Below are 14,154 nucleotides of genomic sequence, written 5' to 3' on the forward strand. Positions count from 1 at the left end.
TGAACTGTGTGAGCAAGGGCCAAGCATTTCCCCGCCACACCTCTCTCTCTCTCCCTCTCTCTCTCTCTCTCTCTCTCTCTCTATACATATATATATATAGTTTTCTTAGAGATAGGCAGAAAAGCAGAGAGTAAAAGAGGCCAGAGCACTGAAGCTTCCTTCAGTGGAGGGGGGCTGGGTTGGAATCTGGGCCGTGCACTTAGCCAAGCAGCACACTATCTAAGTGAGCTATTTCGCCAGGCCCCACCCCCAGCCTAAATACTCTAAATCAGAACCTCCTGTTTGTATCTGGACTCTGGAACCACACTCACTGGGTTCAAGTCCTGCCACCAATCCTCTTTGCCTCCAACTGCCTTTATCTGTGAGACAGGGGTAATAATAGCAATAATAATGTTGAACCACTTTGTAACTTACTGTGAGAATTAAGTGAGACAATGGATCCAGCACAGCTCTGGCGTGCAGTAAGCACCCAGTATTCCTGCCACCAGTAAGGGGAGCTGATAAGATAGTGAAGTGTTGTGCCGTGTCCCCAGCATTTAGGACGAGCTCTCTCAAGAGCAGCTGTGATTAACCGCGCCCCACCCATGTCTCCTGAGGTGACTTCTGGGTCACAGACATTTCTGACCTCCGCCCCTCCTCACGCCCATAAGGACCAACTCGGTGTCCAGCACCAAGCTAGAGGTCACTAGATGCCAGAGGGCTGCGCGGTGGAGACCTGCCCGCGGACCAGGAGCCTGTGGGCAGCCTGGAGCCTCCCGCCATTAGAAGGAAGAACCGAGGTGTGGGGAAGAGAAAGCAGAGCGGCGGGGTGAGGCTGAGCCACAGAGATAAGCAAGTGAAGTGAGTGTGAAAAGGACCAGGAGAGGCTGCGGTGGAAGGAGAGATAAGGCGGAAGGATGGAGACGGCGAGGGGTGAGGAAAGAGCCCAAGGAGGTGAGGGGGGCTCGGGGGTGGGGCTCTAGGCTGAATGGGGCGCAGGCCTGGGAGTGGATGGGTGCAGATCGGGCGCGGGGCGGGCCGCGGGGAGCCGGGCGGGAGGGGCGAGGGGCCCCACCCTGCCGCCCCGCCTGCGGAGATTGGCTGGGCGCGGGGCGAGGCCCGGCTGCAGCCCCGAGGAGGCGGCTCAGGGCCAGTCTGTGCGCCCCGGAGCAAGCGGAGCGCGGGCTGTATCCTGGGTCGCGCGGGGCTGCGAGCGGCGTCGGGGCAGCCGGGGGGCCTCGCAGCCATGAGGGCGGCCGCGCTGGCGCTGCTGCTGGGGGCGCTGCGGCCGGGGCCCGCGCGCACCGAGGAGTACGACTACTATGGCTGGCAGGCAGAGCCGCTGCATGGCCGCTCGTACGCCAAGCCGCCGCAGTGCCTCGACATCCCCGCCGACCTGCCGCTCTGCCACACCGTGGGCTACAAGCGCATGCGCCTGCCCAACCTGCTGGAGCACGAGAGCCTGGCAGAGGTGAAGCAGCAGGCGAGCAGCTGGCTGCCGCTGCTGGCCAAGCGCTGCCACTCGGACACGCAGGTCTTCCTCTGCTCGCTCTTCGCTCCCGTCTGCCTCGACCGGCCCATCTACCCGTGCCGCTCCCTGTGCGAGGCCGTGCGCGCTGGCTGCGCGCCGCTCATGGAGGCCTACGGCTTTCCCTGGCCCGAGATGCTGCACTGCCACAAGTTCCCCCTGGACAACGACCTCTGCATCGCTGTGCAGTTCGGGCACCTGCCAGCCACCACGCCTCCAGGTAGCGCCGCCGCCACCCCCGCGCGCTCCGACGGCCCTGGGTCCCAGCCAGCTACCACTTCCCAGGCCCCCAGAGCAGGGATCTGTGAGGCCCCCAAGGCGCCCCCCCACCCCGCGCACGCAGTCTTCGCTCCCCCCGCAAATCCCCGGGTCTGCCTCCCCCAGCTTTCCTGCCTTCCCTGCTCCCCGCGGGCTCCCACTGCCGCTGGTTCTCCCTCATTCCAGCTCTGATTTCGAACCCCACCCTCCAGCGCACTTCGTGGGCACCCATCTTCCCAAGCCACTGGGATCCCTGGAGGGGAGGGACTGGGCGGGGGAGGGAGTCCCAGTGCTGTTCTCTTTTCCCGGAGCAGGACAGGACGCCTTCCACCTCTCCGCAGACCTGCACCCCTGGCAGCAAATCTAAGCTTCACCCTTGCCCAGAGCTGGGACCCCCCAGGGAGAAGGGCATAGTGAGAGCTGGGAGCTAAGCCTCTGCCCTCCTGAGTACAGGTTCCCACACCACACTCCCACTTTCAGCATCTGGGAACCCTGGGTTCTCCCTGACCCCTCCTGTGTGCCACAGGCTAAGATCTTTGAGAGAGGCCCCGGGTAGAAGGCAGGATGGCAGGCTCTGTCCCTAACTGGGAGCCCTTAAAAAAGCTATTTAATTCCATGAGCCTTGGTCCCTGTCTGTAAAAAGGATCCCAAGCTCCAGAAACTTGGGAAGGAAGATCCTACCTACCCCCTTCCATCCCCAACGGCTCCCGGGTCTCCCCACTCCTCCAGGCAGAAGAACCCAATGGGTACCAGTCGGGTGGCTGGCAGTGGAGTGAGCAGAAAAGCTTTGCCCAAGCAGCTAATAGATTCTGGGAGCCCCAGACTCTGCGAGCTCCCCAAAGTTTAAAACAGCCCCCTCTTTTTCCTATCTTCCCCAGTCCCCCCAAATAGCTGGACTCCACTATGTCCTACCCCACCCACCTCTGGACTAACCTTGTCTACACAGCTACACAGACAGACAGACAGACACACACACACACACACACACACACATGGCCCATGTCCTGTCCTAAGAGCCACTGGAGGTTGGGGAGAGTTAAAAGAAAGGAAGCACCTGTGTCCTTGGTTTGGGAGTGGGGGAGAGACAGTACAGTTCCCAGTATTCACTCTCTTCCACCTTATTTAGAACCCACACTGTTGACAGCCTGGCAGGCATAGAAACCTGGATCTGCCCTGGCCCTCCATCTCTCTGAGCCCCCTTCCCCTGTGATGGAGGGGGTAGGGAAACCCACCTGTACCCAATTTTGGCTCTCCTGTGTCTGCTTGCAGGTGGTAGCCTAAAGAAACAGTGATGTGGTCACCATGTAGAAGTCAGCTATATCATATTAAAAAGTCAAGAGTTTGGGCTTCCACTGAGCACTTGGAAGTTCTGGCAAAGGCCACTTTAGGAGATGGGGTGGGTGCCTCTCAGTTCCCCTACACTGCCAGTGTCTTTGATTTACCCACTTGTCTGAACTCTGGGTTTCTCAAAAGGCCCTGTAAACACCACCCCCCACCCCACCCCCCACACACAATAGCACTACTTCAGAAGTCACAGATTTCTGAATTCTAGCTCAGTCCTCACTGGATGTGTAGACTCAGAGAGTCACTCTGGGTGGGCCTCAGTTCTCGTCTCTTTAAGACAGGAGTGGTGATAGTCACTCCTAGGCTGGGGCTTCAGTGAGACAGCACTTAGAAGGCAGCACATGTGCCAGCTGCAGCTGCCAAGGCCTCAGGCAGCAGTGCCCACCTGGGTAGTTATGTGCCTGAGAACTGTCATCTCTTTTGATCCTCACAGCCACTCAGTGCCCAGGTGATGTTATCATCACCACCTTCCCGCTCGCCCTGAGAAAAGGAAATGGAGGTTAGGTGAGGCCTAGGAGGTGGGAATCCTGCACCTTGAGCTTCTCCTGGGAATCTGAGCCCCTCACCAGCCTCCCCCAACCCCTCTCTGACTTTTGTCCACAGTGACTAAGATCTGCGCCCAGTGTGAGATGGAACACAGTGCTGATGGCCTCATGGAGCAGATGTGTTCCAGCGACTTTGGTAAGTGTGGAGCCCAGGTGACCACTGCCCCCAGAGTACCCCAGCCCCAGGCCTCAGCACTTTCAGAACTCCTTTCATATGTTGGTGCCAAGCATCCAAGGGGGCTGCCCCTCCTGTTTGCACAGTCATCTCAGGGACTTCTTGAGGCTGTTGTTGTCTGTGGGCCTTGGAAGCCACGGATGGCCAGGCTTTCTGCAACCCCTCTCCAAGGGTGCCACAGAGGGGGTCCAGTGAGTTCTGTCTAGGAGGCCTCCATAGCTAGGCTGTCTTTTGGGTGACACAGTAGCTTAGCCCGGAGATAGGTAGGGGTAGCAGGGGAGAGATGGGCCACAGGATGGAAGAGTTGCCCATGTCCCTGGATACCTCTGGCTGGGGTCCCTACAGTTTCAGCCTGGAGCCTCCACATTCCTGGAGGAGCTGAGCCAAGTCTCGTGAGGACCCTGCTCATTGTGAACCACACAGCCAGCACATCTTTGCCAAGTCAGCCCCTGTTTTGTGTCTTGGCTTCTCTGTCTGTGAAAAAAGAGATAACAATGAAATCCTTATTTCAGTAGGTCTTTTATGCCAATTAGTCTGTTTGGAAAGAGAGCACTCCTATTGTAAGGGGTGTGTGTGTGTGTATCTGTCTGTCTGAGAGAGCAGGAGAAAAAAAAAAAAAAGAAGTGTTGTGACATTTTCCCTCCTAAGTGGACAAATTATTCTCTAGCTTGTCCCTGGCTGCTCTCAGAGGTGGGGGCACAGAGGGCTGGAGAGAGAGACTAGCCCACATCACTGTAGGCTAGTCTCCCTCAAGCCTAAAACTACCTGTCCCCAACTGCTTAGGCTGTGTGTGGCCACCTCTGACCACAGACTCTGCCTTCAGCTGCCACTGACCCTTACCCCACTCCTATACACACACCACAGATGTAGTGTCACACAAAACACGAAGCATCACACATACACACTCCCACCCATATTACCACCAAGAGCTGATTTTTAAAATATTTATTTATTCCCTTTTGTTGCCCTTGTTGTTTTATTGTTGTAGTTGTTGTTGATCTCGTTGTTGTTGGATAGGACAGAGAGAAATGGAGAGAGGAGGGGAAGACAGAGAGGAGGAGAGAAAGATAGACACCTGCAGTCCAGTTTCACCGCTTGTGAAGCAATTCCCCTGCAGGTGGGGAGCCGGGGGCTCGTGGCTCTTTCCAGCCCTTCAGGTCCTTGTGGGGTGTCTACCTCACAAAACTGGTACAGTGTAGGACACACACACACACACACACACACACACACACACACACAGGGGGGGGGTTATTCCAAAACACCCCCCTTCCAGAAATTGTGAAAGCCAGTCTCCATCCATTACAAGGACTCCCTTCATCAAACACTCTGTGTGGTCAGAGTATTGCCCTCCCCAAGGACCCCAGCACCTGACCACTCCCCTTCTTACGTGGTGCCATGGGAAGGCATAATGAACTCTGGAGCTGGCCCAGCCTCACTTCACTCCCAGCTCCACAGTCCGGGCCAGCCACAGCCTCTGCAGACCTCCCTTCCTCAGTGTTGGGGTTGAGCCACAGCCCAGCAAAGAGGTTAGTGAAATAGTTCACTTGGGGGGCCAGGAGGTGGCACACCTGGTAGAGCACACATGCTACCATGTGCAAGAACCCAGGTTCAAGCCCCCAGTCTCCATCTGCAGGGAAGAAGTTTCATGAGTGGTGAAACAGGGCTGAAAGTGTCTCCCTTTCTCTCTCTTCTCTTTCCCTTCCTACCTCCCCTTCCCTCTTAATCTCTCTCAGTTTCTGTCCAAAATAAATAAACAAATAACTTTAAAAAGAGGGGCCAGACAGTGGCACACCCCATTAAGCACACACATTACAATGCACAAGGACGCAGATTCAAGCCCCCACTCCCAACCTACAGGGGGACACTTCACATGCAGTGAAGCAGGCCTGCAGGTGCCTTTCTTCTTCTCTATCTACCCCCCTTAATCTCCATCTGTCCTGTCAAATGAAAGAAGAGAGACACAGAGAGAAAAAGTTCGTTCACTCAGTGTGCTGCTTTGCTATGTGTGCAGCTTAGTTTGAGCCCAGCCCACACTGCATTGAAGGAAGCTTTGGTGCTGTGGTGTTTCACTCTCTCTACTTCCCTATCTCTGTAAAGACAGAGAGAGAGACGAGAGAGAGAGAGGAGGGAGGAGGGAGGAAGAGAGAGAGAGAGGAAAAACCCGGCAGAGAACAGAAGCTTTTTTTTTTTTGCTTTTTAAAAAATATTTATTTATTCCCTTTTGTTGCCCTTGCTGTTTTATTGTTGTAGTCACATTATTGATGTCATTGTTATTGGATAGGACAGAGAGAAGCGGAGAGAGGAGAGGAAGACAGAGAGGGGGAGAGAAAGACAGACACCTGCAGACCTGCTTTACCACATGTGAAGTGACTCCCCTGCAGGTGGGGAGCCAGGGCTCGAACCGGGATCCTTCCGCTGGTCCTTAGGCTTTGCACCACCTGCGCTCAACCCGCTGTGCTACAGTCTGACTCCCAGAGGACAGACGCTTTATAAATATTAAATGTAATGGGGTAGATAGCATAATAGTTATGAAAAGAGACTTTCGTGCCTGAGGCTCCAAAATCCCAGGCTCAGTCTCCTGCACCACCATCAGCCAGAGCAGAGCAGTGCTCTGGTAAAATAATAATAACAATAAATAATAACATAAATATTAAATGAACCTGGATAAGCCACCCACGCAGCCCCAGCGGAGCACAACCCCATGTCCTGAAAGAGCCCAGCTGTCCTCACTCTGTCCTTCCGCCCACCCCCAAATACAGTGGTCAAAATGCGCATCAAGGAGATCAAGATAGAGAACGGGGACCGGAAGCTGATCGGTGCCCAGAAGAAGAAGAAGCTGCTCAAGCCAGGCCCACTGAAGCGCAAGGACACCAAGCGACTGGTACTGCACATGAAGAGCGGGGCAGGCTGCCCCTGCCCGCAGCTGGACAGCCTGGCAGGCAGCTTCCTGGTCATGGGCCGCAAGGTGGATGGGCAGCTGCTGCTCATGGCCGTCTACCGCTGGGACAAGAAGAACAAGGAGATGAAGTTCGCCGTCAAGTTCATGTTCTCCTACCCCTGCTCCCTCTACTACCCCTTCTTCTATGGGGCCGCGGAGCCCCACTGAAGGACACTGACCCCCCTCTTCCCTTCCCAGCCTACAGTGCCTTATACTTACTCCTGCCTACCCACCCTCGTCCGCACCCTGGGCTAACCTGGCTCTTGATGGAGAGGGGGCTTATGCAGAGTTGTTACCCCCAAAGGTGTGCTTCCTCCAGGCTGTCGGGAACTCCTGGACATTTTCAGTCCATCAGGGAACCCCAGGTCTCAGAAAGCAGGCAGAGGGAGGGGAGGCTGCAGGGGCTCTGAGCGACCTTCTAGGGGTGGTTTTCAGCTTCCTGCTGTTGATGGGGGTGGGAGGAAACACCTTCCACAGAAGTTTCAGTACTAGGCCAAGCCCCTTCTCATGTCCTCATCTTAGCTTCAGTGAAAGTGTTGGGCTCCCACCTTCAGTGAAAGTGTTGTGATCTCACCTCTGTCCTCCCTCCTGGCTGGAAGAGTGCCAGCCTAGCACCATAGCATAGGATCCCTTCGGGGCTCACTCTTCAGCCTCTATGTGCCCTCCTACCCTAACGATGAGTAAATTATTGCTACTGCTGCAAAAACCTTGGTACTTCCTCAGTGCAGGTAGGGGCTGGGTTGGGTGGAGGGATTTTGTTAAGTTTTTAATTAAATCAAAGAAAATGAGAGTTGGTTTGGACCAAGTGGTCTTTGTCAACTGGTCCCCAAGGGGTGAGCTGAGGGCGGTTGCAGAGACACCTGGGTGTAGTTCTTGGGGACCTGGCAGGAAGCATGGCAGGAAGGCCTCAGAGCAACACCCAGGTTGGAGCAGCCCTGAGAACATGAAGCCAGGTCACCACTCATCCTGCCACTCATGGAGAGCTGGAGATGACTGGATTTGTTTGTTTGTTTTGTTTTGTCCCTGAGCAGGGACAGAAGGGACAAAAGTTACCTAGTCTATCCCCAAAGCCAGAAGAACCCCCTTCCCCATGGTCCTACAGGGTACCCCAACATACACAATGACTAATCTGAGGGGGCAGTAGTGCCAGTAAAGAGCCACAGGACAGATGCACAGATGTGCCTACATCAGGGGGCTGGAGCACCCCCAGATGGCCTTCCTCACAAGTGTGGGTGCATCTGGGATGCTAGGTCCAGTCAGGGCACTGCGAGAAGCTGTGTATCCCAGCTCTTGAGTGTGTACCACTCAAGAGTGGTGGGCTGTGGCCCCGGGTTTGGCTCTGGGCCAGCACAGGCTAACAGGTGGTCTGTCAGCTGCGTGCCCTGAGCAGTCAGGTGGCCTCCCTATGGGTCAGAAGCAGCAGAGGTCTGTTTGTTTCCCCTCACCTCAGAGGCTGCCAGTGCTACCCAGCTTCACCTCAACTCTGCCAGCCCACCTGGCTTCCTGAATCTGTCCCTTGTCTCATGGCCTCCTGCACTGACCAAATATTTACCGACACTTCCACAGTCAACCAGGACTGAGGGTTACTTTTCCACTGAGCACACAGGCTGCTCCTGGCTGAAGCATAATACCAAGCTCTGTCAGATGCTGGCAGCCAGGGAGAGAGAATATGGCGAGCAGATTAGTGTGTGTGTGTGTGTGTGTGTGTGTGTGTGTGTGTGTGTGTGTGTATGTTCGTGTGTCAGGTCCTCTCTGTATGTGGGCTCTGCTGCCAACACCAGCAGTCAGATTTCCCAGCAATCTCTTTCCTGGGACCAAGAAGAAACTTTGCAGAGGCCACACAGGCCCTCTAAGACCTAGGCCTGCACTCCCTTCCTGGAAATAGGCAGCTGGTGCCCAGGGGCTGGGCTGTGTGGGGGTGAATAGCTGCATCTGACTGCCTAGGACAAATGCCAAATACTAGTGGGGCTCCTCCACTCCCCCAGAAGAGCATCAGGGAGGTCCGTGCCAGGGAGAACTTGTGTTCTCCTGGTCATGGGATCATGCCTATGCTCAGTTTCTCAGCCATGTTCTAGAAGCCAGGCAGGGCAGGTCAGCTGCCTTTGGCCTTTAGGTCAGGACAGTTATTTCCCAGCAAGTCCCAGCTGGTAGATTTCCACTTCCAGTTCAGCACCCAGAAGTAGGTCACATGATTGCCATAGGTGGAGGGAGCCAGGGGAGACAAGTGCTTCAGCTGGGTGCAAAACTAGAGTTCTGCTCCAGATCAAGAGCAGCTGATGAGGGCTAAGACCTAGTTCTGGGTTCCAGTCCTGTGACTTGGGGATCTCATGATATTGAGAATATTGCCCAGCTATAAGAGTGGTGATTGTCTACTTCACAGTTTGTAAGTCAGGAAACGTATGACAGGGGCCCGAAAACACCACTTGGGAGATGCTTATACAATGGCAACTAGAATTATATAACCAAGCACTAGCTTGACTTTGCATGGTGCCTGTACCTAACAGGTGAAGAACTTTCTTTCTTTTTAAATTTTATTTGATTATTTAAATGAGAGATATTCAGAGAGGAGAGAGACAGACACACCCCAGAGCAGAGCACTGCTCAGCTCTGGTTTATGGTGGTTTATAGTGGTGCTGGTGATTGAACCTGAGACCTCAGAGCCTCAGGCATAGGAGTATTTTGCAGAACCAGTATGCATCTCCCTAACCCTCTCTTCTCCCCTTCTTTTTAAAAGATCTGTTTATTTTGACACCAGAGAAACGGTCTGGCACAAGCAGTGCCAGATATCAAACCCAGGGCCTCATGCACGCAAGTCTGTGCTTTACCTGCTGAGCTACTTCTCCAGACACTCAGTGAATTCCCAATTTATTGGTGAAACAACTAAGAAAGGTCATTGGCAGGGAGGAAGGGAAAGGATAGGCACATCTTACCTGAAAGCCAGAACTGTTTCTTTCAGAAGGGGGAATCAAGCATCACTTGGGTGTCTTGCTTCTGAAAATATACCCCCAGTGATGAGCAAGTCAATAGGAAGATGTAAACTACAAAGTCATGTGCTATTACTAGGTGGCAGGCACTGCCAAAATGCTGTAGCATTGATTTAAGCTGCCAGCCATCCTCTAAGTTCTAATATCTCCACTTTGATGACGAGTTCAGAGAGGTTCATGAATGTATAGGAGACAGCTTGTATACAGTGGTGCTGAGATTTGATCCTGTACCGGAGCACTGCTCAGCTCTGGCTTATCATAGTGCTAGGGACTGAATTTGTGACTGCAGAGTCTCAGCCATGTAAGTCTTTTGTATAACCATTATGCCATCTCCCAAACCCTGACCCCATTTTTTTTCCTAGTTAGTCATTCTCATTTATTTTGAAAACTAGTCAGACAACAGTTTCTTAAAGGGTAAAACCATTATGTTGTTACTTAGAATCAATGGCAGCTGAGCATATAGTTTCATTATCTGATCTCCCTTTATTCTTTTTTAAATAAATTACAGCCAATGAGATTATATTATCCCATGTTCTTAACCCCTGAACCACCTCCTGCAGGGGTGAGTTCAAGTAGGGTACAAGAGGTCAGGCAGCTATGCTTCTGTCCCCTGCCTCACAGGAAGATATCAGGGTCCTATCAGCAGCAGAGGAACCAGCCTCAGGAGATGACTTTTCTCCCAGCTGTCAGAGCACCCCAATTCCCCCTGCCCCTCCCAGCCCTGTCAGCATCCAGCCTCCTGAGTCCCACAAAGAAAGTCCACATCCCACAACTGTAGTCCGCTATAATCCTGGCTAAAGTTCACCCCTTGGGAAATCCGTGGGGGGTGGTTGCGGCTGGAATGTGTGTGGCTGGACCCAGTGTCCCAGCCCAGACAGCAGCTCTGCTGAAGACATAAAGCCAGCAGCCAGGGAAGCAGGAATCCCCAGCCCCCAGCTGTGCCAGAGAATGGAATGTGCAGCTCAGGGTATTGAGACAGACAGAGCCACGGAAGGACAAGGGGTGCTGAGAGCTGCCACAAGGCTGCCTCTGTTCCCCCACAGGCTGAGCCCACTTCACAGGGCTGAGGACGGCAGGCCCTTTCTGTTAGCTCAGTGGCTCAGAAGCTCCTGTTGCTCCAAGAGGGCAAGGCAGAATGGAGGGGAGACAACCAGGGTCACTGTGCTCCCCCAACTTTTTCTTATGAGGGACCAATAAGCTCCTCTGGCACAGTTCACATGTGTGAATCTTCCTAGACCTCCATTTATTCATCAGTCACATGGAGTGAGGAAATGAAACTGGCTTCAGAAATTGTCATGAGGTTCAAGTGAGACAATGCATCCAGCATGATGTCCGGTACATGAGTTAAATAAATGTCATTATCACTATCTGAGCCCACCAGCTGCAGGGCAGATGCTGAAGTCAGAGTCCCTCAAAGGGACACACCCTCAAATGTTCCATAAAGGCAAGGGCCAAGGACCACAAATCCTAAAGACCCCAGGAGCCACTGCCAGCTCAAGGTCAACTAGGGCTCCCAGAAAGATGCTCCCATCATGGCCAGATGATAAGATCATAAGAGCCCTGCACTCACTGCGGCCTGTGGAACTGGCACCCAGCAGGCATTGGGGCTGCAGCAGACCCTGACTAGTGTGCCCCCACCCCTGGAGAATTGAGAACAAATGGGGGAGGTACTGTGTTTTAAAACCAGGCAATGACTGACTGACTGTACAGAGAACAGTCTCCATTTAGGCATTCCACACTCAGTCTCTATGCTGTGGATCCCACCAGTTATCCTGCTGGCCCCTCCCTGTTTTCATTTAACATGGTGCCTGAACACTGAAGTCACCCATGCCTGGCCAGTCCTTGTGGGGCCAATCACATGCAAAAGGGGACAAGGAGTAGCCCATGGTTTCCCTTTGGTGAGAGTGAGCCTAGATGGTGAGCATCATGCTTCTCTCATCCTTGATCTCATTTTCAAAAGCTACTCCAGCCATGGCTGGTGGCTTACCTCTAGGCACTGGAAAACAATCTTCAAGCAAAGTGAAGTAATCATGACTGTGTTTTTTCCAACTATACTCTGGTCTCTCCTCAGGATTCTTCCCTGCATGGTAATTAAAGATTACTCTCTGGTTAAAAAAAATTAAATAGCTAAAGAGAGCTCACCAGAACTATGGTGCCTATTGTTGGAGGTTGGGGGGGAGCGCAGAACTATCATGGTGGGTGCAATGTGGAACGATAGTCCTGTCATCATGTAATCTAATCACTAAATTAAAAAAGAGACATCACCAGGTAGGGCATGTGCCTATTCGTGTGCAGGACCCAGGTTCCAGCACCGTATGGGAGGTGTTGTGGTCCCTCTTCCTTTCTCTCTTTTTGCACACTGAATGAAAGGCAGTTCAGAATAATGAAAATTGCACGTGTTAGGACCTGACTCTACCCCACTCCCTCCAAAAAAGCACTGCTCAGCTCAGGCTTATGGTGGTGCTGGGGATAGAACCTGGAACTTCAAGCTTCAGGCATGAATTTTTTTTGCAGAACTAGGATGCTATCTCCCCAGACTGCATAAAGCAATGCTGTAAGTCCTCCAGGGAATCTGGTCACTCTTTTGCTGAAGAATGTGAGCTGGATCACTGATCCTTTCCTTTGTGCCCAGCACCACACTGCACACCTCACACGGACCATCAAAGTCCCCACAGCAGTGGAGCTCACCCTTGTGCCCTCCTCACATAATGGGGGAGCAGCACAGAAAGGCCGGGGTGCTGCCTTTGTAGCCACTCCAGTGTACTGAACTGAAGGAAGAGGACCAAGTGTGGAGCTGACCCATGGCAGGCACCACCTCACTACCCCTGCTCCTCCTGCCCGGCTTATCCTCTAAGAAAGTCTATGGAAGACATGACCCCCCCCCCCCCCACACACACACACACACACGTGGATGTGCTGCTGCTCCTGCAGTGAGGGGCTGGGCTGATTGGTCCAAGGCCTCCAGACGACCGCCTTGAATTGCAGGTGCAGCCTCAGGCTCTTCTCCCCAGACTCACTGCTAGCCCCATTGGCCCCTAGACCCTACTTTGCTTTCCTCCAATAGCTTGTTCCTCTGGACCACCAGCCTGCTGAAGCTGCTTTCATACTTCATACTACATATCTATCTATCTATCTATCTATATATATAGATATATATAGATATGACTTATTCATTTGTTGAGGAGGGACAGAACTGGAGTATCATTCTGGTTGGCACATGTGATGACCGGGATCAAATTCCAGTCTACATGCTTCCAAGTTCAACATTCTAACCACTGTATTACCTTCTGGGTGTGCTTTTTTTTTCTTCTTAAGAATAGTTTTATTCAGGGCTGGGTGGTGGTGCACCTGGTTGAACTCACATGTTACAATGCACAAGGATATGTGTTTGAGCCCCCAGTCCCTACCTGCAGGGGCAAAGCTTTGAGAGTGGTGAAGCAGTGTTGCAGGTGTCCATTTGTCTCTCCTCCTCTCTATCACCCCCTTCCCTATTGGCTTCTGGCTGTCTCTATTCAATAATAAAAAAAAAATTGGTTATTAAAAAAAAAATCCTTGTATTCCATGTCAGCCAAGTTTCACACAAGACAGAAGCCAGACCACTACTCTGGTACATGCAACTCTCTAGCCAGGACACTCGTGTGCAAATCCTCCATTCTACCAGCTAAGCTATTCCCCCAGCTACAGCTCTGGGTACTTTTTTAATAGCATGTCCTTCTATTAAGATCTTTCAGAACAAGGTCCTCTCTCTTCCCTGCTCTGGGACTTGCTCACACCAGAAAACGCTCTTGGGCTTTGCAGAGCCCCACCTAGACCAGGACTAGGCTGCAAGGACCCTGAGGCTGCTGGGGTTCTGTGCTGCATTGGGGCCTCACAGTTCCTGTGGCAGGGTCTCCCACCCTCCTCCCCACCACTCCATTCTGGAAGACACAGCTCAGACCCATCCTTGGTCTGCAAAGTACCATGCCAAGCCTTTCACAAACACAACTTCCCTGAGGCTCAATTTCCTTACCTATAAAATGGGGAGGGCAGTACCTACCTCATAGGACTGTGTGAGGATTACTTGAGCTCACGAGGTCAGGTGGCACTGCAGGAAACCCACCACACCCGACTTGCATCTCACTGCCAGGACTCACTCTGCTCTGCCTTCTCAGAGGGATTAGCTAAAACCTTCCCATTGTGAAGCCTGCCTTGCTATGTTTACCACGTCCTGGCCTCAACCCCAAGCCCTGGCCTGGCCCCCACAATTTGGTCACAAGACAGACTTGCATCAAGCTGAACGCCCCTCCAGCATAGTACTGCTCTTCTCCCCTTACCCCCACCTCACACCCCAACTTCACGCTCCACCTCCTCACCCTGAGTGCAGTCACAGCCCCAAGCCTGCAAGCTCAGCCAGTGCTGGGACA

The 14,154-nt window shown here is 53.1% G+C and overlaps 1 protein-coding gene across 2 annotated transcripts; it reads left to right on the forward strand.

The window, feature by feature from the left end:
• The first annotated feature begins 934 nt into the window (after nucleotides 1-934).
• On the forward strand, nucleotides 935-7,557 carry SFRP5 (secreted frizzled related protein 5). Of its 2 annotated transcripts, none has more exons than XM_060171525.1 (3): nucleotides 935-1,727; nucleotides 3,713-3,790; nucleotides 4,175-4,359. In XM_060171525.1, exons 1-3 carry the CDS (start codon nucleotides 968-970, stop codon nucleotides 4,342-4,344), a joined length of 1,008 nt encoding a protein of 335 aa, XP_060027508.1. In that variant the 5' UTR covers nucleotides 935-967; the 3' UTR covers nucleotides 4,345-4,359. The 2 variants fall into 2 exon arrangements, with proteins under 2 accessions (XP_060027508.1, XP_007534209.2); XM_007534147.3 differs by lacking the exon at nucleotides 4,175-4,359 and adding an exon at nucleotides 6,589-7,557 and having other exon boundaries at nucleotides 953-1,727.
• Nucleotides 7,558-14,154: the final 6,597 nt, after the last annotated feature.

Source organism: Erinaceus europaeus, chromosome 14 (genome assembly GCF_950295315.1).
Source record: "Erinaceus europaeus chromosome 14, mEriEur2.1, whole genome shotgun sequence".
Taxonomy (NCBI): Eukaryota; Metazoa; Chordata; class Mammalia; order Eulipotyphla; family Erinaceidae; genus Erinaceus; species Erinaceus europaeus.

Bases quoted from the DNA above. Each gene is read 5' to 3' on its own strand.
- SFRP5 (XM_007534147.3), top strand. From the start codon at position 968: ATGGGGCGCAGGCCTGGGAGTGGATGGGTGCAGATCGGGCGCGGGGCG. The intron at 1,728-3,712 runs GTAGCGCCGCCG...TTTTGTCCACAG, and splicing joins GCCAGCCACCACGCCTCCAG to TGACTAAGATCTGCGCCCAG. The intron at 3,791-6,588 runs GTAAGTGTGGAG...CCCCAAATACAG, and splicing joins GATGTGTTCCAGCGACTTTG to TGGTCAAAATGCGCATCAAG.